This window comes from Pelodiscus sinensis, chromosome 4, assembly GCF_049634645.1.
Source record: "Pelodiscus sinensis isolate JC-2024 chromosome 4, ASM4963464v1, whole genome shotgun sequence".
NCBI lineage: Eukaryota > Metazoa > Chordata > Testudines > Trionychidae > Pelodiscus > Pelodiscus sinensis.
The window spans coordinates 84689994-84717051 of NC_134714.1; the positions used below are offsets into that span (position 1 = coordinate 84689994).

At 44.6% G+C, this 27058-nt stretch overlaps 1 protein-coding gene across 6 annotated transcripts in view; it reads left to right on the top strand.

Moving 5' to 3' along the window:
* The first annotated feature begins 460 nt into the window (after positions 1-460).
* CSTPP1 (centriolar satellite-associated tubulin polyglutamylase complex regulator 1) overlaps positions 461-27058 on the top strand; it is a 121813-nt gene continuing 95215 nt past the window's right edge. Inside the window, exons 1-4 of one of the 6 annotated variants that reach the window (XM_075927617.1) lie at positions 471-601; positions 16136-16220; positions 19913-19975; positions 24192-24294. In XM_075927617.1, coding sequence (XP_075783732.1) covers positions 24215-24294 — 80 coding nt within the window. In that variant the 5' untranslated portion in view covers positions 471-601; positions 16136-16220; positions 19913-19975; positions 24192-24214. Of the gene's footprint in view, positions 602-16135; positions 16221-19912; positions 19976-24191; positions 24295-27058 lie in introns of all 6 variants that reach the window. The other 5 variants (XM_075927618.1, XM_006135343.4, XM_075927619.1 and 2 more) reach the window with 5 other exon arrangements.

Here is a 27058-nt window from a genome sequence, read left to right on the forward strand (position 1 = left end):
GCCTGTGAACCTCTCCTTGTCCTTGCACGGGGAGAACTCCCACTCCACCCTGACTACGCCAGGCACGATGGTGGGGACACCCTCATCCTGCCCTCCCCCGCCGGCAGCGTCATTCCCTCCCACCACAGCCTGCTCCCGCCCGCACCGTCCAGCTCGGGCCCCGCCTGCCGCTGCCCAGAGCTGCGCGCGCCCCACCGCCTGTGCCCGCACTGAGCCCCTGCGCGCGCTCTTCGCCCCTCCGAGTTTACAGCGGGCCTGTCAATCAGCCGGCACTGAGCGCGGCTCGCCCCGCCCCTTCGTGGCTGCAGTACCCCTCCTAGCGGGGCTGCCGGGACTGGCAGAGGGCGCTGGGCGGGCAAGGAGAGGCCCCGGTAGGGGGCGATTAGCGGGTGTGACGCTTCTGCTTTTCCCTCCCCGCGGAACCTCCGTTGTGCGGCTCTGTTTCCGAACGGAAGTAGTTTCCTAACACCGCCCCCTCGGCCCCCGCCCTCCGCGACGGCTGCTGGCGTCCTAGAGACGGACGGAGGCCGGAAGGATCAGCCGCGCGCTGGGGAAATGCTGAGCCCCGATCGCCTTTCCCTGCCGGGGCCTGAGTACCTGGGTAAGGGGCTGGGCGGGGCTCCGAGCCCGCTGCTGCAGGCAGACCGGGGGCAGGGAAACCGGCCTTTCAGACACAGGCCCCACGGGCATCCCGGCCTGGCGCGCCTCCGCGGGGCTGCCAGCGCCGCGCAGTGTCTTTTAGCCGGGCTTCAGCGCTCGGTCCTGGGGAAGGAGCGGCCCAAAGGGTTTTTGTTCTGGGGTTTTGTTTTGTGTCTCCCCCGTGTGGAGGGGCGAGTTGACGTGACCTCAGATGTCCACCACGTTGGGAAAGTAAACTGAGGTCCAGGTGTCCTACCCGGGGCAGTGAATAAGGCCCTGTTCAGAAAATCATAGAAGATTAAGGTGAAAGAGACATTAGGAGATTATCTAGTCCAACCCCCTGCTCAAAGCAGGACCAACCCCATCTAAACCATCCAGGGCTTTGTCAAGCCTGGCCTTAAAAACCTCTAGGGATGAAGATTTCACCCCCTCCCTAGGTAACCCATTCCAGTGCTTCACCAGCCTCCTAGGAAACAGTTTATCCTAATATCCAACCTAGACCTCCCACACTGCAGCTTGGGGCGTTTACTTCTTCTTCTGTTGTCTGTCATCACTGAGATTAGCCTAGCTCCATCCTCTTTAGAATGCCTCTTAAGATACTTGAAGGTATCATCCCATCTACCCCTTATTCTGTAGACTAAGTAAGACTAGTTCCCTCAGCCTCTGCTCAAAAGTCCTGTGCCCCATCCAATGGTCCCGCTAATCTTTTCCATCCATGTGTTGATTTTTTTCTATCCATAATGGAATACATTTTGTTATATTCACTAAGATATGCATGAATGTACACTACCAGGAGAAAAATAAATCTAGCTGTGAGTGCTCTGTTAATCAGATGGATGGCATTGGAATTTTTCTGAGCTGCCGTACAAGTGCTTAAAAGGAACACTGGCCCAAGCCTCATAATAATTTTCATTGCCCTTTGCTGGACTCGCTCTAATTTTTCCACATCCTTTTGTGGGGGGGGGAGACGACCCAAAACTGGACACACTACTCCAGATGTGGCCTCTCCAATGCAGACTAGAGAGGAATAAATTGCTTCTATTGATCTACTGGCAATGTTCCAACTAATGCAACCCAATATGCTGCTAGCCTTCTGGGAACAAGGGTGCATTGTTGACTTATATCCCGCTTCTCATCCATTGTTATCCCCAGAATTGCAAAATTGCCGCTTAGCCAGTTGGTCCCCAGCTTGTGGTAGTGCATGGGATTCCTCAGTCCTGAGTGCAGAATTCTGCACTTATCCTTATTGACCTTCATCAGATTTGTTTTGGAATGTTAAGCACTCATCAAAAGAACCTGGGGTCATGCAATGAAAGTTATAGGCAGCAAGTTTAAAACAAGCAAAAGGAAGTATTTCTTGACACAACTGCCCAATCAACCTGTGGAACTCTCTGCAAGAGGATATTGTGAAGGCCAAGTCTATAACTGTTCAAAAAAGAACTAGATAAATTCATGGAGGATAGGTTTATCAATAGCTATTAGCCAGATGGGCAGGGATGGTGTCCCTAACCTCTTTGCTAGAAGCTAGGAATGAGCGATGGGATAAATCACCGATGATGACCTGTTCTGGTCATTCCCTCTGAGGCAGCAGGTACTGGCCATTATCAGAAGACAGCATGCTGGGCTAGGTGGACTTTTGATCTGACTCTGTGGCCCCTCCTATGTTTGTGATTTTGGTACATGCAAAGATGCTACTCTTACGACTTTTTTGATAGTCACAACTTTTTCTCCAGGTAACCATGTTCTTGTATTTGTTTTTTTCCCCCTAGCATTTCCCTTTTGTTTTTTAAATGTAAGAAATGACCAGCGAAAAGAGACTGTGGTGTTTGCAGCCTGAGTTGAGATGAAAAATCTATTAGTTGTCTAAAAGGTCTGTTTTATCCTCCCACTGCTGGAGTGCTTGACTTGCTCCCTTATGCCTGCTCCCTGTTTTGGGAAGAGAGCTGTACTGGGTGAGGGAGTAGGTGAGCATTTGAAGTATATAGTTGATTTATCTACAGGAGTGGACTTTAGATAATTAGGCTTTCTGTCTCCATCTCTTGAGTGTTCCTTGGGACCTAGGATCAAATATTTATTTTGAATATATGTGAGTACATGCAGGGTATTCACTTGTTAGGTGACAGGATTGAGTAACTGAAGGGTTTATTCCTGGAAAAGAAAAACAACTATTTTCTATTGTCAAGGGGAGACTCCAGAAACACCCTTTTGCATTTTTGGGCATTTCTTTTTTATTTTTAAAAGTATGTACATTTTTTGGCCTTGGGTCATAGCTTTCAGGTTCCTGCCAACATGCTACTGCAGACATAGTTAAGGAAATTATGGTCTTCCCTTTTCTAAATTCAGTTATTTATATTGTGTGATAGGTAACACATGGGTTTTACTGCTTTCATACTGGGACAAGGTGGAACATAAAATCTATATGTCCTATTTATTTCTTTATCTGCTCTGCATACAGATTCCCTTCCCTTACTCATTGTTGATTCAGGTGTCTCTGCATTGAAATGTGTGATACAGGTTGGCAGAGGTGACTTGAAAGAAATTTCCATTCACCACTGAAGTAAGACTCAGTTAACATTCTTCTTTGATTTTCCCCTTGTCAAATAAAAAGAGTTTGTAAATCTCCTGCAGCAGTGTTCTAAGGCAGTGTTTCTCACCCAGTGGAGAGAAGTCTGGGGGGTATGTCAACACAACTGAAATTTGGAGAAAACTAAATTTTTGTTACAAGTTTTACAGCGCTTTATTATTTTTGTACTTTTTACACCCAAAAATTTCATCACCTGCCCAGCTACGATTAAGTTGTTTAAACAAATGTGTTGCAATGGTAGAAAAAAAATTGTGTCTGAAAATTGTAGGTACTGGGGGTACTTTTTTGTTTGCTTTGGAAAGGGGGTACTTTATAAATAAATGTTGAGAAAAACTGTTTTAAGGAATGCTTTTTTTCTTTCCTCAGCTATGGGTGTTGGTTCTCTCTAGACTAGGGATGTAATCAACTAGTCGACTACTGGATAAGCATAAGCTTATCCGATAGTCCAGTAGTAGTCACGCAACTAGTTGCTTCCCCCTTTGCTGCCTCCATCAGAGAGAAGCAGCAAGGGGAGGGGGAGCAGGAGCCAGGGAGCTGGCTTAAAAGCCAGTTTTCCCCAGCACCATACCTGCGGGGGACAGGGGAGGCAGAGGCACATCTCTGCTATGCCTCTTTTTGAAATGTACAAGAGCCACCCATGGCTTTTGTACATTTCAAAGGGAGAGGTGCAGCAGGATAGTGGGTGCCCCCCTTATCGACTAATCGAGTAGTCAATAGAATTTCCATCGACTAGTCAATAGAATTTCCATTGACTACTCAATTAGTTGATAAATTGAAATTTAACATCCCTAGTCTAGACAGAGACTATGTCTATGCTGGTATTTTACAGCACTGTAACTTTCTGGCTCAGAGGTATGAAAAAACATTCCCCCAAATGCAGCACGTTACAGCACAGTAAAGCACCAGCATGAACCAGGCTACAGCTTGGGAACCATGTTCCAAGCACTGTTAGCTACTCCCCTCATGGAGGTAGTTTACATAGAGCGCTGAGAGAGTTCTCTACAAGTGCTCATGCCATGGCCACACTTTGTTTAAAGAGGTTGCCACAGCTGCTCTGTAAACTTTTAAGTGTAGACAAAGCCTGAGTCTAGCATGGTCTGTGCTACTGCTTAACAAGCAAAGGCTTCTGGCATCAGCGTGTTGAATGGAAATAACTATGGTAAAATAAAGTCAACATGTGATTTCATTTAATGATAGAGAAAAGCTGGGATGAGAAGGACAAAAGGGGGTTGGAAAATGTTATGTAATGTTTAAATACCTTACAACTTTTACGTTGAAAGCTCCTTGGCTTGCTGCCTCCAGATGGCTAGGGCTATGCTGAAGTCAGGGTATTTTGTATATATGTGGCGGTGTGCTTGTTTCTCCAGAGTGCAGAGGCTTTTCTTATACAAATGGGCAAGAATAAGAGTGATTTTTGTTTTGACCACTAGACCCATCATTGTATTCCCAGGCCTAGCAGGTCACAAGGTACTGAATCATAACATCACTGTCTTGTCTTAAAAAAAATTAGTTCTAACATGATTTTAGCAGTCTGTGTTCTCCTACTCCCTAGTGTGACAAACATTCACATAGTATAGATTGGGTTCTATCCTTAGCAATTCTTAGGGTTACCAGATGGGTTTCAAAAAATACCGGACACATGTGATCTCAGAATGGGATTTGGGGGGGGGGGGACACCAAACGGGAGCGGGGTGGGGCTGGCTGGGAGGAGGTCGGGGGGAGCAGGGTGGCTGGGGGAGATTGGGAGGTGGTGGGAAGCAGGGCTGGCTGGGAAGGGGTTGGGGGAAGCGGAACTGGCTGGGTGGAAGCAGGGCTGGCTGGGAGGGGGACAGGGAGAGCTAGGCTGGCTGAGTGGGGAACCAGCCGGTGGGGAACAGGGCTGGCCTGGGTGCACGCAGATCCAAGGGTACTGCCCATCCTGGCAGGGTGCATGGGCGAGTCCGGCCCCGGGATTCCATACCGCCCCGGCCCTGGTCTTCCCCCTCCCCTGCAACTGTGTAGTTGAGTACTGTCTGGCTGGTAGATACGCTCACACAGCATGAGTGCATCTACCAGTCAGGCACTATGCAACTGTGTACTGATACTCATGATAATAATAAAACTTACTTACATTTATATGTCCAGTATTTTCTCAATTTGTTTCTTGGACAGAAAGCTCAAATACTGGACTGTCTGATTCAAAACTGGACACTTGGCAACCCTAGCAATTCTCAGGGTAGCAACTGCTAAGATTGTGTTGGAACTGAACTGGAAAGAAAGTAGGATAATAATTTTAGTACTTAAAATCATTCTGTCCCTTGTGTATCCAAGCTAGATAGGAGTATAGAAACTGCAGAGAATCTTAGTCCATCTAGTACAGTATCATGTTTGCGACAATGGATGGCACAAGATGTTTTTGGGGAAGATACAAGAAACTTTGAGTAGGCAGTTGTGGGATAATTTATACGCTTCACCTGCTGAATGAATCTCTTTCTGACCCCTAATAGTAAGAGATGGACTTAGCCCCTGAAATACGAAGTTTTATATTTAAAACTTTTTTTTCAGTAATTACTTTCAGAACTCTATGCTCTTGTTATCCATATAATTACCTACTTCTTTATACATTTCTTGGCCTCAACAACTTTCTTTGTCAATGAGTTCCAAAGTCTAGTTATATGTTGCATGGAAAAAGTATTTCCTTTATTAGTTTTAAATGTGCCACCTTTTAGTTTAACTGTCCTAAATAGATGTTCCTGACATATGTTCAAAACACTATTCATAAGTTTTATGTGCTTTACCTTGTCCTTTCTTATTTGTTGTCTTTGTCAAGTGAATAGTTTCAATCTTTTCAGTCTTTTTTTTCCATATGAAATGTTTTCAAATGTTTTCCACGTTCCTAATCATTCTTGTTGCTAGTTTCTTGATCTCCTTCTAATCTGGCAGTAGTATTTTTGAGCTACACTGACTAGTGCTAAAACCAGTATTTCAGATGAAGGTTCCCCATTGATTTATATGAAAATATTATCTTTTCCATAGTAAACACCAAATCATTCCTTTTGTATCCTAGCATTTTTTTTACCACAGCTGTGCATTGAGCAGAGGTCTTTGAGTTATCTACAGCTATGTATGTTTTTTCCCCCTGAGTAAATGCATTTAATTTAACAGATTTACTGGAGCATAAGCTTTCGTGGGCAAAGACCCACTTCGTCAGATGCATCTATAAGGTGCCATAGGACTTCTTGTTATTTATGCAGATTCAGACTAACATGGCTACCCCTCTGATATATTTAATTTAGAACGTTATAAGTTGAGTGAATAGCTCTAGTTTTTTCCCTAATGTATACTACTTGGTACTCATCAACATTTAATTTCTTCTGCTGTTGTATTGCCCATTCACTTTGGCTATGTTCTTTTGAAGTTCCTCACAGTCCTCTTTGCAGTTGATTAATCTAAATAATGTTGTATCTTCTGCAGATTTTGCCAGCTCACTCACTTTTTGGGATTTTTAATATCTATCGTTGGTAGACTCAGAGAGTTTTAGGACCAAAGGGATCATTAGATCATCCAATCCACTGGTCACCAACCAGTAGATTGGGATCTACTGATAGATCTTGGAGCCTTTGACAGGCGATCCTGACAGTTTTGGCTGGGACACTGTCAAGTGCTGGCACTTCATCTGCCCCTTTCAACACTGCCGTGCTGCTCCTGCACTCTGCCTTGGAGCTGCCCCCCACCCTTGGGAGCCTCTTGCTTGCTACACAGGGCACAGGAAGAAGAGGAAGGGGTGCTGATGTCAGGGTGCCCCTCCCTACACCCTGTACCCCATCTCCACAGAGTTGGGTGGAGGCAGGGATGGAAAGAGTTTGCTGGCTGATTTTGACAGTAGGGGTGAGCTTGCCTTAGTTCCCTTCACCACCACCCAGAAGCCATCCATGGTAAGCGGTGCCCAGCTGGAGCCCGCATTCGAAACCTGAGCCCTGAACTCCTCCTGTACCCCAAACCCCTGCCCTAGCTCTGAGTCCCCTTGCATCCAAACTCCCTTCCAGAGTGTGCACCCTAAACCCCACCGCTGCTCAACTACCTCAGCTCAGAACCACTCCCACACTCCAAATCCTTTAGCCCAAGATCAGCGTCTGCATCCCCTCCCCCAAACCTCAGCCCTCTACCCCCAACCTGATAAAAGTGAGTGGAGATGGAGGAAGGATGGAGAGAGCAGGGACAGGGCCTTGGAGAAGGGACGGGAAAGAGGCAGGGCAAGTGTGTTTGGGTCTGAGGTAGATCCTGTATTGCACTTAAATTCAAAAAGTGATCTCATGCTTAAAAAGGTTGAAGACCACTAAATTCTAATCTGACCTCCTTTGTATCACATGCTATTATAGACTCAACTGGGAGAAATGTAATGGGCTCAATAATATGTCTGGGTAAAGCACATTTTTCAGGTGGCATCCTGTCTTTATTAGAAGACATCATGAGATGGAGAATCTACCACTTCCCTTGGTAGTTTGTTCTAATGGTTAATATAATAACAATAATTATTAAAAAGTAAATAAAAAAGATTTCAAGGTTTGTTCAAAAGTGTCTGGTGGTCTCAATTTGGCCTGCAACCTGCTTGTTGACTATTACCCCTGCATTAGAGTGATTGGAGCCTCTTTAAGTCTCGAAGGAAGTAAGGGTATGTCTACACTGCATCCCTAGTTCGAACTAGGGATGCAAATGGAGACAATCGAAGTAGTTAATGAAGCGGGGATTTAAATATCCCGCGCGCCATTAACATGATCTCGCCGGCGCGCTAGTTCGAATCACAGCTGATTCGAACCAGGAAGTGCGCGCCGGGACGCGTTAGTTCGGACTAAAGCCCTTAGTCCGAACTAATGTTACTCCTCAAAAAATGAGGAGTAACATTAGTTCGGACTAAGGGCTTTAGTCCGAACTAACGCGTCCCGGCGCGCACTTCCTGGTTCGAATCAGCTGTGATTCGAACTAGCGCGCCGGCGAGATCATGTTAATGGCGCGCGGGATATTTAAATCCCCGCTTCATTAACTACTTCGATTGTCTCCATTTGCATCCCTAGTTCGAACTAGGGATGCAGTGTAGACATACCCTAACTGAGCACTGATTCCTACTCACATGGAAGCTCATAGTACCTCTGAAGCCAGATTGCTGGTTGTTCGCTTTGCCTTTATTTCATTTCAGCATTTTCAATGTAAGCCATTCTGGAGGAGACTTAGCTCTACTCCAAAAGAATTGTTCTAAGATGAATCTTGGGTAACAAACTTTTTTTAAAAAGTTTGTCTATAATTAATCTAATTTGTTTAATAAGCTAATTCATGATTGTTGGACAAGTGTACAGGAGGCCCCCGACTTGCGACCGCCTGAGTTCTGACCCCCTGCATTTACAACCATTTTGTAAGTGCAGAAGGTGCTGAAACCCCCCCGACTTACGTCCTGGGTCTGCATTTACAACGGCGCACAGCGCCTGTTGTAAATGAGGGTTTGCGTTACAACGCCCCCGACTTGCAATGCTTCCCCAGGAACCAATTGCGTCACAAGTTGGGAGCCTTCTGCAGTCAAGAAAATTAATAATAATAGTTTCAAGTGACTAAACCAACTAGTTTTTCATTTGATTCATGCATTAAATGAGGGGGGAAATGTAAGAATCAATATCTATCCCTTTAAGGAGCACTTACAGTGAAATAATACTTTAAAAACTCCCACAATTATTTTGAGATGACTAAATGTGCTTTTTGCAGAAGCTATTGACTGAGTTTTATTTGCCCAGTAGAAACCCCAGTACAAGTAAATAATGCTACACCTTTGAGCCCTTTTCTCTTTTCATTGACCTACATATGTAAAAGCCTAACTCTTTAGAAAAGATAACTTTTCTCCAACCTGATTGTGTGTGTCAGGGTCTTGTTAATGCCATTATCTGGCTGTGAGATTACAGGTAATTGTGATTAAAAACAAACAAAAACAAGATTAGGTTTCTGTAATCTCATTCAGAGGTCTGTGTTGCCCCAGGCAGCCCTATCAGGTATTGTTTGAAGAGAATCTGAGATCAGCCTCCTCTCTTTTTCTCATCTGGGATGGGCAAATTGCCTTTTATTCCCCCAACACAAATGGAAGCCTTACCGATCAAATGGGTGTACAGAGTAGAATTACATGCAATGTCTTCTGGTGTCTCAAATGCTTTTTTCATATTGAAGCTCATTCTACCATGTCCAGCTCATGTGCTAAGAGCAGTACAGTTTAAATGTATATTCTAAAGCAGAGACAAGCAAAAGGATCTGGCAGGCCTGATCTGGCCCACCAAGTGAGTTGATCCAGCCTGCAGAGGCCCTGCTGCTCCCTCTCTCCCCCGGCCAATCAAGGCCTGGGGGCAGGGGGAACATGCAGAGTCTCTTTCTGCCCTGCCCTCACCCTGCAAGGAGTGCGCGCGCATGCTTCTGGCAGGGCGGGAGGAGACTTTGCATGCTCCCTCCATCCCCAAGTCCAGATAGGCCTCAGGGCGGGAAGGTGTGCGCAAAGTCTCCTCCCACCCTGCCAGGAGCACACAGTACTTATAAGCACCGCACACTCCTTGCAGGATGGGGCAGGGCGGGAGAAAACGTCATGCGCTCTCCCCCACCCTCAGGCCTATAAGGGCTTGGGGGAGAATGGAGTGCGTGAAGTCTCCTCCCATCCTACAAGGGGCTCAGGAGTTAAAGTGCTGCTTCACTTGCTTCCCCTCCCCAGGCCCTGATTGACCTGGGGGTCAGCATCCTGGAGCACACAAAGTCTCCTCCCACTGCCAGGGGGCACAGGTACCTAGAGGGAGCCACCAGCTGTTCAGAAAAGCTGGCCGTTCTCTTGGGGAAGGGCAGGCAAATACTTTGTGCACTCTCCCACCCCCAAACCAATCAGGTTCTATGGGTGGGGAAACATGGAAGTGTCCTGGGCCTGCTCCTTCTGAAGTGGCTCCTGGTCAAAAAATATTGCCCACCTCTGTTCTAAAAAGAAGTGTAGCAGTTCAGTGTTAAATAGAAAGTAACAGGGAGTAAGAAATTAGGCAGTTGGTATAGAGAACAGTAATTTGAAATAGAGTATTCAGTGAGCCAGACAGTATCAGAGAGACAGCTTCAGATAGCAGGGGCTGCAGATGATAAGGGTTTGGTTCCAGTAACAGTGAAGTTGTGGAGAGGATCATAGAAGGCCAGAACTCAATGATGGGGATGGGTTTAGAGCAGAGGTGGGCCATATACAGCTGACGGGATGGAGGAAACCCACTAAGCCTTTCTATCCGGCCAGCAGCCACCCTGCCAGTATCTGCAGGCAGGGAGCAGTCCAGGGGCTCAGAGCAGCTACTCCATCTGCCTCTGTACAAAGGGGAGGAAAAAGCTTTGCAGGTTGCCCTGGTCCCTTCACACATCTCTCAGCTTCCATTGGCTGGGAGCCAGTGAGAGCAGAGAGATTATGCTGGGGGCAGGAGCAGTGCGTGAAGATTCCTCCCCATCTGCATAGCACAGAGAGGCACATGGAGCAGGCAGCCACACTGAGCTTTGGGATGTAGCAGGCAGGGAGCCCGGCAGAGTGTCCTATTGGGATGCTGTCTGAGAGCTACCCAGGTAAGTGTCTCCCGACCAGAGCCTGCCCTGGCACACCATCCTCTCTTGCACCCCAACTCCCTGCTCCAGGTCACCACCCAAAACTTCTGCACCCCCTTACCCAATGTCACACCTCCATCCTAGACTCCATGCCCTCTCCTACAACCCTCCTTCCGCTCTGAATCCTCTCTTCTTCCAATATCCCCTCCTGGACCCCACACCCAATCTGCTGCCCTCAGTCACAACCCTCTTTTTTGTCCAAACTCCCTCTCAGACCTACCACCTCTCCTGCACCCCAAACCCATGCCCCAAACTCCCTTTTGCACCTCACCTCTGTCTCAGAACCCATGCCCCCTGCATTGAAAAGTGCAGCCTCTGACTACTTTCCAAAACCTTGGCGTGGCCCCTCATCAACAATGAATGCCCACCACTGGTTTAGAGGGAGATGAGGCTTTAGTATAAGTGCAAATAAGTCTGTGATGAATTTTATAACAAGTAGGCAGGGGCATTGAGTTCTGTGTGTCTAAGGTGCCTCAGTTCCAGGAATATTCCTGGCCTGGAGCCCTGCTCCTGCAAAGTTTGGGGCCAGGTCTATGCCCTGGCTCCCCATGGTGCCCCTGCAGGCCTCCCCCAGTGTGTCCACTGGCCCCTCCTGCCAATCCCGGGTGATTTAAAAGAGCCTGTGGGCCTCCACGTGAGGGGCTAGAGCAGCTTTCTGCCTCTCCCACTCCACTCGCAGCTGCTGGAATGTCTCTGCAGCCCCTGGGTTGCGTGTGGGTGTAGGTCTCCACATGCTGTCCCTGTGGTAAATGGGAGCTGCATGGGTGGTACCTGCAGGTATGCAGAAATCAGCTCTATTCCCTGCCTAGGAGCTGCTGCTGGGGGTGGGAGGTGCTCCAAGGAAGTGCAGTATCTCCTCCCCCCAAATTCTCTCCCAGAACTGGCATCTCTTCCCCCCTGCATGTTGTCCCACTCCCAAACTCCCTCCCAGAGCCTGCACCCATCACCACCTTCCTATGCCAGCCCTAATACACAGCACCCAAGCTCTCTCTCAGGTAGGGATTTGGATGGTTAACCCGTTAATTGGTAAGTCTCTCCCTTAATGAGCGAGGCTTACTAGTTCCGGTTAAGTAAAATGAATGTCGCGAGAACTACAGGTCCAATGATGCATACCCAAGGGGGAAGGATAGAACCAGGTGGACCATTTTAGTAAATAAAAGATATTTATTTATGATAGTGATGGATTTATAGTATTTATTCTAAGATTTTTAATAGACCGTGTTAATAATGAATTTACAGTATTTATTATATTTATTCTATGATTTCTAGTTAAACGTGTCCGAAATATGGGAATGGCAAGGGGAATAGTCTCTATTCTAAAAATATCCAGCTGCACTAATTAAATAACAGTGATAACTACAAACTCTATGTACTACCCAAAACAACTATAACACAGCTTATACAATGAAGAAAATCAAATCATATGTACCAACTTACACAACACACGGAACATTTCAAAGATTTCAATTCGGTTGTGAAGGCCTTGGTTACGCCCGAGAGTCGGGGGAGGTGGCTGGTCAGTTGGTCAGGCCGGCAGCGCTTTGAAGTATATGGGAAGGCACATGTACAGTGGTACGTGTGTTGCGAAGATCCCCTCGAGTGAACTGTGCGATGGGTATTTATCCCCAAATCTGCACATCACTTTCCCGCGCTTGCATATTACCATATACGGCCCAACTGTCACCAAGTGGAGGTCTGTGTCCCAGGGGTTGGGCCGAAACTGTGCAGGTTTCATGCGACCAGGTAAGCCCCGCAGTTCTCATGCCAAAGTGACGGGTGGGAGAGTCTGAGGCTATTTTCCCCTTTTCACACCTTCCCTTTTTCTAAAGGTAATGGTATGCAGGAAGGGTGCGGCCAGTTTCTCCCAAGGAGTACTGCAGCCCACTATAGCAAGAGCGGCCTGGCCAAACTTTTTACTGGGGGGGGTCAGTTTTTTCTCTAACACTGGAGTAGCTCCCTGCTTCGCCGCAGGCAAGGGCTGCTCCAGCCCTGTAGAGCCCACCACAGGCAGGGGAACTCTGGCTGGCTGTCCCTGGTGGGCCTGGCCTGGGCATGTTGGGGTACTCCTTTGTCCGGCCAAAGTAGCTCCTGTCCATGGCGGGAGGCCCACTCTTGCCCAACCACGGCCCCCTCCTTCCCATCTCCCCTTTAATCATTTAACCAGTTAAACACTATGGCTGTGTCTACATTGGCACCCCTTTCCGGAAAAGGGATGCTAATGAGACACTTCGGAATTGCAAATGCCGCGGGGGATTTAAATATCCCCCGTGACATTTGCATGAACATGGCTGCCGCTTTTTTCCGGCTCGGGGTTTTGCCGGAGAAAAGCGCCAGTCTAGACGGGATCTTGCGGAAAATAAGCCCTTTTCTGGAAGATCCCTTATAGGCCCTGGGAGTAGATTCCTATAGGGGGATTCCTATAAGGGATCTTCCGGAAAAGGGCTTATTTTCCACAAGATCCCGTCTAGACTGGCGCTTTTCTCTGGCAAAACCCAGAGCCGGAAAAAAGCGGCAGCCATGTTCATGCAAATGCCGCGGGGGATATTTAAATCCCCCGCGGCATTTGCAATTCCGAAGTGTCTCATTAACATCCCTTTTCCGGAAAGGGGTGCCAGTGTAGACACAGCCTATGTTTAACTGGTTAACCAATTAAACAAGATTTTACATCTACTCCCAGGGCCTGACAGCCCACACTGTCTGCACCCAGACGCCCTCCCAGAGCCAGCACCCTGCATCCCCTTGTGCACCACAGTCCCCTGCCCCAGTCCAGAGCCTGCACCAAGCACCTAAACACCCTCCCAAAACCTATACCCCAGACTCACAGAACCTTTGGGAAGTAGTGGGAAGGGACTTGGACCTGTTCTGGGCATCTCCTAAAATTCTACAAACCTGCTGCCCCTGCAAGTAGAGAATTTTTAAAAGCTGGATTTTGCAATCTGGGAAAAGCATTAAGTTGGATATGGTTTATTTTGGGTGTAGTTAACATTGTGACTTTCTGTAAGGCTGATGCTTTGGGAAGGCCATAAATGTAACTATAATAGAGATGAAGAAATATTTGAGTAAGTCCCTTTATGATGGGTTGCATCACAGAAATCCCCTTGGGACTGTCACCCAGTGTGCTGATCATGCTACTGAGCTTGCCTACCTACCCTCTGGGGTGCTGCACTGCCCTGTCTTGCTGGGCCAGAAGCTCCAGTCTCCCCCAGCAAAGACACAGAGTTGAGGTAACAGACCCCCCAGCAGAGCAACACAGATGCTGAACCGGCTCAGTTCGGGCAGGGCTTAGTTATAGGGACTTAAATAGCATCCAGGAGCACAGCCTTCAAAAGGAACCAAAACCCCAAGTAAATCCATCTTACTGTATCTAAAAATTTTGCACTGGGAAAGCTCTCTTTATCCATGGAAGAGAGAGATGCACAGTTGTGCCTTGTCCCAAGTAACAATTATTTACACTGGATTTGATAATAAACAAAAGTGTTTTTATTAAGTATAAAAGTAGGATTTAAGTGATTGCAAGTGAAAACAGATAAAAGGAAGTTACTAATCTAAAATAAACAAAACATGCCAGCTAATCCTAATACAATAAAAGAGATTGTTAATAGATTATAATTCTCACTCTAGTTCTTGTTCCAGATAAAATCCTCCAAGACACAGCTGATCTTTTTTTCTGTCCTGAGTCTAACAGCTTCTTGTGTCCTGTGTATCCTCTTAGTCTTAGGTGGGCAAGGCAGTTTCAAAAGCCAGTTGAACATGATCATTGATTGCTTCCCATTCCTTATATAAAAGTTTCCTCAGGGCAGGAACCCTTTGTTTAACTCTTCCCATCCCCATGGAAAAATACAAATTTAAAAGGATTCCAGCACTAGCTGGTGTGGTATAGTCACATGTCTTTGTAGGACCAACAACAGTTTTGGGCTTACATAGTATCATGAGCTTTCTCATCTGGAGAAGTGGGTTTTGCCCACGAAAGCCCATGATACTATATATCTATATCTATATCTATATCTATATCTATATCTATATCTATATCTATATCTATTCTATATCTATATCTATATCTATATATTTGTTAGTCTTTAAGGTGCCACTGAAATACTCTTTTTAAAATGTACAGACTAACATGGCTACCCCTCTGAGACTCAGGAAAAACAAAGCCATTTACAGATCATTACTTTTGAGCACCAGGCTATTAAGCCACAGCACTATTAATGGCTCTTGCTAGAAATTTTAGATTAAAAAGCAAGTTTATGCTTCATATTTCTAACTTTAGTTACAAGAATGATACATGCATGTAAATAGATTGTACACATTCAGGGGAATCACAGGCTCTTGAATGATAAGTTACTTGACCTGTTTTGTATAAAGCATATTTGAGTTATACATATTCATATTCAAATACATATTTCCATAAATTAATATGGGGTGAAATGTCACATCTTCCAATCCTGACTTATGGTTCTGTGACTTATGGTTGTTCAGTATTCTTTGTTTATAGCTGATAAAGCATGCCCCAAAGTCTGAGGAAGATGTAGGCATTGAAATTTTATTCATGGCACCTTCAAACTATAGTGGAAGGTACTTTTTAAAATTATAAATTAGATTTAATGGATTCTAGCATGTTGACACTTTTTTCCTATCAGTTCTCCCTCCCCCACCCTTAAAGCTCCTTCATCCTTAGCTAGCGGCAGACGTGTGAGAACATGAACTCTGTAGCAGGGAGACACTGCACCTTGTAAAACATGGGTCTCTTTAGTGCTAGACACACAGACCTCTCATGAACCAAGGAGTAACAAGCAGTAAGAATCTTTCTGCTCTTGGCAGCCAGAGAACCCACCCGCCTCTTGAAGCACAGAAACAAAGTTTCAAGGGAAAATAGAAGTTGTGAGGTGTTTTCTGGCAGCAAGGGCTCTACCTCCCTTCTGCACAAGTCTTTGGGGTATTTGGTTGGAAGATGTAGGTATAACTGTTTTCTTTAACTGAAATATTTAGTTAATTATATTTGTGTTAGAGAAGCAAGTAGAGACCTCAAATGAGATTGGGACCATTTGTACCATTCACTATATAACTACATAATGAAAGAGAAACCCTGTTTGGAAGAGCTTACATTCTATATAGAAAAGACAAAGGGTGGGAGAAAAGATGAATTATCCCTGTTTTACAGATGGGGACCTGAAATGCAAAGAGTGACTTGCACAACATTATATGGAAAGTTTGTGGTGGAGTTAGGAATTGAATCTGGGTCTCTTGCATCCCAGTTCAATGCTGTGACCACAGGACCATATTTCATTTCAGAGCTGTGGTTGTATTACTGGAGCCACAATCCCAACTGGAAAGGTATCAAGAGAACCCTGAATATATCTGCTACCATAAGGTCAGGGTGAGTGGATGGAAATCTATTTACACATATTTTAGAGAGTTTGTACATTTGTCTGTCTGTCCGTGAGTCAGTCTGTCTGTGAGTCGGTTTCTTCAGGAACTCCTAAACAGTAAGAGCTATAACCGCCAAATTTGGTAGGCAGCTTCCTTTTACCATAACTTAAAGTCAGCATTTGGTTGTGCCAGGAAAATGGGATGTGCTTGGAATCCAATTGTTTACCATCATATGGGAAAGGAGGGGGAGGGACAGTTATACTGTGGAATGACCGGCGGTGTGTATGACCATACCAGGAAGAGAGTGGCCAGCTGGTGCCAAGGGCTTTCTATGTTGCCTACCACCTGCCCAGATAAGTCACTCCTTTACCCCATACCTCTTCCCCCCCGTCCTCAGATGGCCAGCAGCCCCGCCACCCCAGCAGGCAGTGGAGCCCCAGCCCCTTCCCCAGAAAAGCTAGAGGCCATGGCAAGTTAGTGCTCAAAGTAATGATCTGTAAATTGCAACTCAATCCTGCTCCCCCTCCCCATGAGGAGCTACTGGGGGGGCTAGGCAGCTCAGCTCCAGCCTGCCAATCCCCCCAACGAAGCACCACAAGCTGGGAGCAACAGGCAGCCCAGTCCTGACCTGCCCTAGTAAGGAAACACGGGCAGGGGAGGTGAGGCAGCGCCCTCCCACCCACCACAAGAACCACTGACTGGGCCAGGGAGTGCCCACCAGGAGGCCCCACCAGGGCAGCACAGCTCCAGATATCTGGGAGGAGCCGCTGTTGGAGCAGCGCCAACCTCATCACCATGGATGGCCCCAGTAAGCCCGCATTAATCAATCACCAGTACAAATTGTCATTGTGAATATTATTTGTAGTTAGGGTTGCTAGGTGTCCGATATTTTCACCTCCTGTCCAGTAAAAAAAAATCAGAAAATACTGGATACCTAAAATGTACGGTATTTTCTGATTTTTTTTCCTGGACAGGAGGCAAAAATACCGGACACCTGGTAACCCTAGTGCATGGGCCCAGCCCCCCGCCTCTCGCTCCGGATCTCGACACCCCTAACCCCCCGGACCCAATGCTTACCTGGTTTTGCAGGGAAGCTAAGTTCTGGCTTGAACAACAACACAAAATGGCCACCAACTCTGCACTCACTCTGAAAGGGGCCATGCTGTTTTAATGCAGTTTTATTATTTAATTTAATTTTTTTATTTTTATGTTTTTGCTTAATAAGACTCGGAGTCCTTCCCTTTTTTTTTTTTTTTTTTGGCGCTCAACAACTTTGGTCTCCTCCCTCTCCCTCCTCTTTTTCCCTCAACAGAATTTTTCCCTGGTGTTTTTTTTGCGCGAGGGTGGGTGGGTGGTTTGGTATTTTTGGTTCAACCATCCGTCAACCCTATTTGTAATGGTTAAAGTGAGGGACTGGATACCATGAAGTGGCCAAAGTCAGTTAATAATGTGGGCAGAGTTTCTGCACATTTTAAACTATAGCTTTTCCAGTGCATGTTAAGCTTGAGATGCTGGCTGTAACTTCCTCTGACCCCTTTTAGTTCTTGCTCTTTTGAGCAAAACAGTCAGTTTTGTGAAATCAGATAGTGGCTTTTTCACATTGACAGACACTGGGGTCTAGATTGAGATGATCAAACTTGTGTGGTGTGATCTCAGATCTCTTCATTGTACCACCAACCCTCCCTTCCAGTTTATTTTTCTGGCAGGTTTTAAATGTGTGGTCTTCAGTGTGCTGCTTCATAAGGGAATGGACTAATATTGAGAGAGCCTTGACATAACAATGCACTTCAGAGGAATCTCACCCCTGCCAGGGGCTGTGCTACTATCACAATGGTCCTGTTAGAGAGTATTAGACAGTTAACTAAGGCCAGGTCTACACTAAAATGGAATATTGAATCAAGATATGTGACTTCAGCTATGTTAATTATGTAGCTGAAGTTGACATTCCTTGTTTAAAGTTTTCTGCCATCCCCACAGCAGAAGACTTCTGTCAGCTTCTGTTACTCCTGGCACAAGCAGGAGTACCGGATGCTTGGGGGGGGGGAGAGAAGAGGCGGGGGAGAGGGGGAGGAGAGGCTCTGAGTTTGATTTACTGAGTCTTAACTAGACTCACTAAATCAAACTCCAGAAGATCAATCACGGCAGCATTCATCTTCTGTTTATTGAAGACTTGGCCCACAGCAACACTAAGGCCAATCTGTGTGCAGGTTTGGAATAGGGTAAACACTATAACTCTGTAATTGTTATACTGTCTTATTATAGAAGTGTTTGTTCTCAGATGTTCTCAAGACCAATAAAATGTTTTAATTAGTAATTTAGGCTGTTTGTCCCAAGTGGTTTTGAAATCCTGTTAAAAATATTTCACTGTTGGATTGCGTAGCTTTTCAGTACATCTCCTTGAGTAGCTACTGCACATGCCATGCATTGTAATGTTATCTGTGGTATGATCCCTTGTATTGACACATTTTACCACATGGCAGGGAAGCTTTATTCCTTAACAGTAAATGCTATTCAGATTAATTAAAAGAATACTCTCTTATAAAGTTATGCAGGGATCTGAGTGATGCTCTGTGGACAATGGGTTAGCTTTTGATTTAAAGGCATGTCTGTCTTTTTAGTCTGTTCTATAGAGGTGTTTAAAGTAGTTAAAAAGAATTCTTGGACAGATCTACTGATGTTGAAAAACTACCACTTCAGAGACAATCTCAGTGGATAAAAATAAACGATTAAAAAAAACACACAAAAAGTCCAATTTTTTTAAATTTAAATTTGATTTTTTTATGTAAATGAAATACAGGTTTATTTTTTTAAATATACTTATTTAAAATTAAATGTGAAAATAACCTTACTATAATTTATTAAAATTAAATACAAAACTGTAAAGCAGCACGTTTGCCCATTTTAAAGAAAGTCAAACCATTCAAATATTGGAAGTCACTATTTAGAGTTTGTAGATGTGCTAGACCAGCTTTTGACATCAGTAGACTATTCTTCAGGTGAAAAGAGAATATTTTTTCAATGACTAGTTTGTTAAAAGCAAAGAAACCAATTGTGAGTTGAAAAAAGCAGAAAAGCTTACATTGTATTCTTTGCATTTCTCTTCTAATTTATGAAAAAGCTAGGAGTGAAAGAGCTACTAGTTATAACATCTTTAAAGACAGAGTGACCAGAAACAATCAGCTTAAATTCACTAATTAGCTATACTGATACTAATAAAGTATATAAATACATAAATGTTAATTTTACATACAGAATGCTGTGATAAACTTTTTTACGTATCCAGCATTTGAGATGTAGTATTATTTAATACAATATTAAAATACTGTTTTTGTGCATTTTTAATTGAATTTCAATTTCCATCCAAATAGAGCTTGATACAAATCACTAGTAAAAAAATGATAATCTAGCAAATAGAAAACGGGGACTGGTCCATTTCTCAATATAATACAAATATAATAATTAAGAATCTGAATACATTAAATTAACCTATATAATTGCTTAAATAAACATATATTGGTATAGTTCTTGTTGCTAACCAGAAACACCAAATTTAGTGTAAAGCAGGGGTGGGCAAAGGCCAGCCCAAGGGCCAGATCTGGTTGGCTGGGGTGAGCATCGTAAATTGATGCAATGTTACCTGTATGATTTTTCAGAGTCTGAAACAATAGACTGTGTGATCTGTCCATTTATCTCAAACAGGATCTTGTAGGATTCCATAAACTTCTGCTTGAAGAAAGTGATGAACCTTCCATGATGAAAATGGTGAATTTTCTATCTTGAAGTCACTATTTTGCTATCGCTAGGAACCTGTCTTTTCTCTCTCTGTCCTGCTAGGACCTGCCTGCAATAGCATGTTGCTCTCCAGCTTTTCTTCACAAGAAGGAGTTAATTAGTTACAGTGCAGCACCCTGCATTGTTAGGCAGTCAGGCAGCAGCATTGTCAGGGAGCCTGAGCACGCATAGGTGCTAGAACTATGGGTGTAGAGGTGCTACAGCATCCTTGGCTTGAAATGGTTTCCATTATATACAAGGTATATAGTTTGGATCAATGGCTCACGGCACCCCCAATGTAAAAATTGTTTTAGCACCCCTGAGAGATAAAGTCAAGTATGTATCCAGAAAGCCACATGAAATGGTAGCATAGGCTGGTGAGCAGGGCAACCTGGAGAAAAGCACAGCAGTTGGGGAGTTAGGGAGATGAATCTCAAAAATAAACCAGAAGCACCCTCCTTTCTCTTCTATGGCACGCATGGCGAGAAGGAGGTTCTGTGCCAAGATACTACAACAATATTCTAGGAGTCAAATTGGAAGAGCATAGCAAACAATCTCCTCCTCAGAAATGACCATTGATGAATTTTATGTCAGTGATTGTTTTCAACTTTCAGCCACTTGTAGCTGTGTGTGTTTTTGTAAGGAGATGGGAATGGGAGGCTATTGTTGAATTATCATGAAACAACTTTTATTTGGACTTTAGAGGTTGTTGCCATAGATTCTAGGGCTTCTTGCTATGGAACTTGGTCTCATTGTGCCATAGAATATAAGGAACCCTGATTACACTTACAAATCTTATGAAGGTTTGGGTGTGGGTGGTGGGAATTAACTATGGTGCTCTGACATGGGAAGTATGATAATGTCTGGGTAGATGGTCTCTGAGCACAGCATGGGCCACATAGTGAAGAGGGAGGGATGGGATGGGATAGATTTAAAAACACTCTTTCCCAGTTACTGCTGTCTTATGAGTATGACTGAGCTTCATGGACTCATTCCTCCCTCAGGGGACACAGGTGCGCAGAGCTATTTTTCGTTAATCACTAACGTAAATTAAAACATGTTCCTTTGCATTAAAATAATTAAAATAAGTTACACCCTGTATTTTTTATTGACAGATAATATCTTTGAACCTTTAGCTCACCAACTTGCTCTCAGCTGCAAGTTATTTTTCCTGGCATACTTAACCCATTGTACTGAATGTGAAAAGTGTTATAGGTGGAAAAATCCCCTGACAGCAGTTGGTGGTAGTGTGAACTTTTAGTCATTGTACTCATTGGAAATCATGTTTTCAATGTCTCTTATGAGCTCAACCTGCCCCACACCAAGATGAAATGTACCGAGTATGGGTGGGTCATGTTTGATACTTACCAGGGGCTTAAACATAAAGTGGATTGTAGAACTATGATGTGGTTTTAAAATAGATTGATTGCTGGTGAAGGAGTGATGCTGTCGAGTCTGGAACAGTTTGGGAAAGAGCAAACACAACCTCTGCCATCTCTGCCTTGAGGATATTTTCCTGCTTTTTTGAGGGACAGGCTGATACATGAAGTAGTGATACAATGTTTGTTGTGGTTTGTCTCCTGATTTTTGAGCTCATGGATTTGGCAGCCCTGCTTCTTACTAGTTGGAGCATCAGCCCACACTTTTTGCTACTCCTTTCACTTCTAGCCAGTCTCAAAGAGGTTGACTGAGGCCATGGCTTTGTTCAGCGATAAGGTCGAATTTATTAAGATTGATTTTTTTAGCATCCAGTTTTGTAAAGTTGAAAGTGAATATCTCCACTTTGTTCAAGAATATGATGTAGTTCAAAGTAGTGCACCCACAGTAGAGTGGCTACCATTGACTTTTGAGAGCAATGTACTGTAAGTAGCTATCCCACAATGCCTGCGCCCCTTTGCATTCTGACTTATGCTCCGGGTGCACGCTGGGACCAAAACTGTGCAACGATTGGCTCTGGGTACATGCCATCACCATTCTATCGTGTTCTCATTTCTTCCCTACCCCCCTGCTTCAGAGCAACAACAAGCAGTCTTTTTGTGCCTTTTTTCTCTTCGTTATCCACACAGACACCATAGCAACGTAAGCATGGAACCCATCGTGGATTCTGTTGAGAATCAAAGTATTATAATAATTGTATTAACCATGGTGCGCCTAAGGCTGGAGTACGTCCAAAGCTTGTCCAGAGTCTGCTAAAATGAGGACAAATCTCGGGAGGCCGTGAACATACAAACTCTTCTCTGAAGTGCCTGAATTGAGTAACTGGCAGATGCCGCTGGCATTTGATCCTCTGGACACAATGGAACGCTGGTTCTGGTACCATCAGATAATGATGCAGGTATGGGATGATCAGCAGTGGCTGCAAAACTTCCATATGCGTAAGGCCACTTTCATGGAAGTTTGCATATTGCTTTCCCCCATCCTGACATGCAAGAATACTTAACGAGACCTGCTCAGACAGTGAAGAAGCACATGGCATTGTCCTGTGGAAGCTTGGAGTGCCGTACAGTGACCTGTCGGGTGGGAGTAAGTTTGGAATGGGGAAATCTACGTGGGGCTGTTGTGATCCAAGTAGCCAAGGCAATCAATACCCCTCTGCTACAGAAGGCAGTGACTCTGGGAAACATGGAGGACATAGTGGTGGGGCAATTGATCTGGCCCATAGTAATCTGGCCCTGCTGCTGGGGCCAGAGCAGCACACCTTTCCCCCACCCGCAGCAGCTCCCTGAGTTGTTTGTGCAGGACTTATTAGAGGGAATCCTGCTCAGCACCACTGTGTGTGGAGCCCCTCACACAGCTAGATACTCCCAGAGCCACTTGTGAATCACACAAAGAATGGCACCGGCCAAATCCCCCCAGCTCCCAGCCCAGCACTTCAGAAATATTCCATCTTGTACTGCTCAAGATGAACAGTGCAAATTTATTAATTGATTCACCGACGGAGAGTGGATATACACCAGCCTTTGTGAAACCCGAGCACACTATCAGACACTTCAGGCAAACTCGCTGGTAAAGATAAACAGTTAGACAAATGTATTGACTACAAAAGAGATTTTAAATGACTATAAGTAATAGGCAAAAAGTCAGAGTTAATTACCAAAAGAAAATAAAGTATAAATACGCAGTGTAAACTCCCAACCCAATTAGACTGGACAACTACTAGATTGTGCTGTTTTTCTCACCCCACTAGACATTGCAGTTCTTAATATACAGGTTTATCTCTGAAACATGGGCCAGTCTCTTCTGTTGAAGTCTTCCGTCTTTTCAATGTCCTTGTTGCTTGCAGCAGAGGTGGAGGGAGGAGAAAGGCAAAGCATGGACTTGCTGTGTTTTATTTTATACTACCCTCAGTCCCATGTGCTTAGAGAATACAAGTTCAGGCATGTCTGGTGGGTACTGAGTCCCCAAGCAAGATTGAGCAATTCCTTTGGTGTGGCCTCATGCAGGTGAATAATTGAATTGTAGCTCTCTTGCCTGCCATTGGTTACTTTCCTTGCTGTTGTCTTTGGGGAGTTAATATCTGGATGATTCCCCAACTTCAGAATGTTTTAGTATTTATCAAACAACACAGTCTCTTAACTCTATATGTTCTAAAGATGCACATATTTAGATAGACCCGTGGGTTTCAGACAATCATAAGCTTTGCCCTTGATACTTTACATGTCATGCTTTTTATGCACGATCAGAGTTATACATAAATGAGGAATATGAGGGTTACAGGGTGCTCCCCCAAGGTACACAAAGTCATAGGGGGACCTTGGTGAGCTCTGTAGCAACCTCACTAGACCTCTACCAAGAGTATGGTATTTATAATATGTGTAGAGAAGGTTGTTGCACTACAGGGCAGAGAAAAGGAATTTAGGGCCTTCTATAGGGTCCCACCCAGGCATTTAATGATGTGTGGTTTCAAAACTGGCAGTGCAGCAACTATCATCTGTCTCCATCATCTCTAAAACCTAGAGAGATTTAAGAAGGGTTAGCAGTGTATAAATGAATAACTCTGTATAGCCAGGGGAAATAAGCAGAATATTTCACTAGCCATACTTAGCAAAATGAGAACCGCTGTTTATCTCTATATGGACAGACCAAGCACTAATAGTCAGGCAAGGATATACACTAATAGCTTGGCCTGGCTCTGGGTTTTGCAAGAGCCTTGTATTTTAATCAATCTCTCTCTCTCTCTCTCTCTCTCTTTCTCTTTTGTATGCAGCACAGAGACATGTCCTCACGTACATGGAGGATGCAGTGAGCCAGCTGCTGGAGAACAGAGAGGATATTAGTCAGTATGGCATTGCCAGATTCTTCACTGAATAGTAAGTACATCAGGAGTCTGCCAATAGGACCACCCTTAGGGAGGCTCTTGGAAGCAGGCAGGGAACATGGAGAATGGAACTGGACACATGCTGATTATGTTGTGGCAGTGAATGTTCGATTTGAGTAGGTTAGCCAAGGGCTGCCTGAGCGTGTTTCAGAGACATGCTTATTCAGAACAATGGGTCAAAATCAGACCTGATTTAAAAGCGGGACAACTCCTGTTGGCTTCACCAGCATTTGTGCTTGCTTATTCTGAGGCTGAATTTGGCACAGATAAGGCTTCTGTTCTTTGTTTTGCAACTATATCTGGATCATCATATACTATCCATCTTCAACGCTAATTTAAAAAATGTATTCACTTCTTCACAGTCAGGGAAAAAGAGGAAGTCTTTAGTTGTATCAGCAGTACACTCCTGCAGTGGGTCTGGGCAGATGTTCTGAAAGAAAATGGGTTGGGATGGAGGAAAAGGAAGGTTGCATTTTAACATCTTGAGACTGATTCTTGCTGCGCTGTCAACCCAGGTCTCCAGGCCCTCTTCTTTTCCATAGTCCCAAACCAAAGAGATGGGATATGGGACATATTTCAAGGCCTTTGTGTATAGCTCTCTTAGTAGATGGCTCTGTGGTAAGAGGACTGATTCCCTGTGGTACCTTATCCCTCTGATTCCTGTCAATGTTCCTGTTAATGTGCTCACTTTATCCTGCTCTCTCTATGAATTAACCATGGCTATTGTTCAGTTTTGTCCCATCTGCTTTTTGTTTTGTGTCTGTGATATGGTATTAAACCCCCACTCTGGGCAGCCCGGGGGTAAGGAACTGCTTTGAGCTCAAACAGCCCTGGCCTGACACATCTGGAGGAAATGTTCCAAATGGTGGAGGAATTAGAAGGCTGGAGAGCTCCTCATTAAGTGACAGATCAGGGAAGAGAGCAGATCTGCAGCCCCAGCAGGGAAGAACTGAGGGAAAGACAATCTCCTCCAAAGACAACTACCCAAAAGTCCTGTGTGAGGAAGGGGAGAACCTGCTATAGAGCATCTCTGGAAGAGGAAAGCGTTCCCCTCTCCCTCTCCCTCTCTTAGGGACTCAGAGTTTTGTTAATTCCCTTTTACTTTGTTTGGCCCAGCAGGGAAAATCTCTAGACCTGAACTGGCCCAGGAGGGTGGGTTATACTTCAGAAGGATGCAGTTGTTGCCCAAGAGAGGAAGAGAACTGCCATGGTACATGCAGCCTACAGAAGGTGCCTTGTGGAGGGAAGATGGTTTTCATACAATCTAAACCCAGACAGTGCCTCTGGGACAGTTGCAGGGGGGATGATAGGAAGTAGCCCAGGGAGGGCAGCCTTAAGCTGCCCCTGGCTGTAAGATCACTGATAGCCGTCAAATGGCTCTGGATCAGAGCCTCGTGGAGTGGGAGGGCTTGGCCTCTCCTACCAACACCCTGTGAAAGTCATGGGCCTAAGCCCAGACCACTGGGCAGTGCTATCAACCAACCTCTTAAGTGAGAACTATCACAGTCTGATCCTTGTAAAGCTCCCTTTATGTGTTTGGCAATCTGCTGTCTGGTCCATCCAGATTCAATAACCATTATATAAGGCTCAGCATAGTCACAATGGTCATGATAACTGATCTCAAGAGACCCCAGAAACCCAGATTAGGAGGAATAATGTGAAAGGGGATGCACCAAAATTTCTGCATTTGTAGAACATTCACCTTTCAAACATAACAGCTTTATTCTGTAGAGAGCCTTTCTATGCACTGTCTTGAACATAAACCCCACCAGCAACAGAATACAAATATGAGGTTGGTTCATAGGAATGTACCCGTGTGTTATAGACTGATGTGTCCTGGTGGTATGGATCACTGCTAACTGTGTTCTGATTGGCTAGACAGCAATTATGAGCTCCTCTGTTTTGGCCATGATCAGTATCAAATCAGAAACCTCATTCAAGATCATATAATTGATTTGGACAGCAGCTGGTCTCAGAGCTCCTCCATCTCACACAATACCAAAGGCCTAAGATAAAAATGTAAAATGCTGCATAGTGGATTATTATAAAATAACCTGTCTGTAAGGTAAATTTCTTTCTAATCCATATCAGCTTGCAGTTGGTTTATGCTTTGAGGCTTACAGATTTATATTGCTTTATAAAATTATCTTGCTTAACATAACTATGGATGGTTTCCTTATTCATATGGATGTCCATAGGTCTTTTGGAATTATATTTATCTCATAACTTTATTGACATCTAGTAGCAATGAGTTCTGCAGGTAGATTATACATTCACAGCAGACTGTCATCCTATTAGTAATTATTGCATTTATAACATACCCTCCCCAGGCAGCCTACATATAAAAACAGTATACAATTAAATAAAAACATAGGTAATCCTTACAAATCCAGGCAGTAAAAATTCAAGTACAATGAACTGAGATGTAGCAAAATACAAGATTAAAGAGGACAAAGAGATATATGTGGAGGATATAAATATGGAGTCAACACAACACATACTAATGACACCTAGGAAAGAAGATTTCAAGATGTATTTGAAAATAGTTTAGTAGAGAGAGTAAGACATGCCTGGAGGAGGGATTTACAGCTTCAATTAAAGTCTGGTTTCTTGTTGACCAAAGATGTTATGATGGATCCATAAAAGACAGCTGGTACCAGAGCACAGATGATATTCATGGTAAAGTTTAGTAAGGGTGTCTTGTATGCGTTTTTGTCCTTGCCATTCTGGGGTTTAACAAACAAATAGTGCCAGCC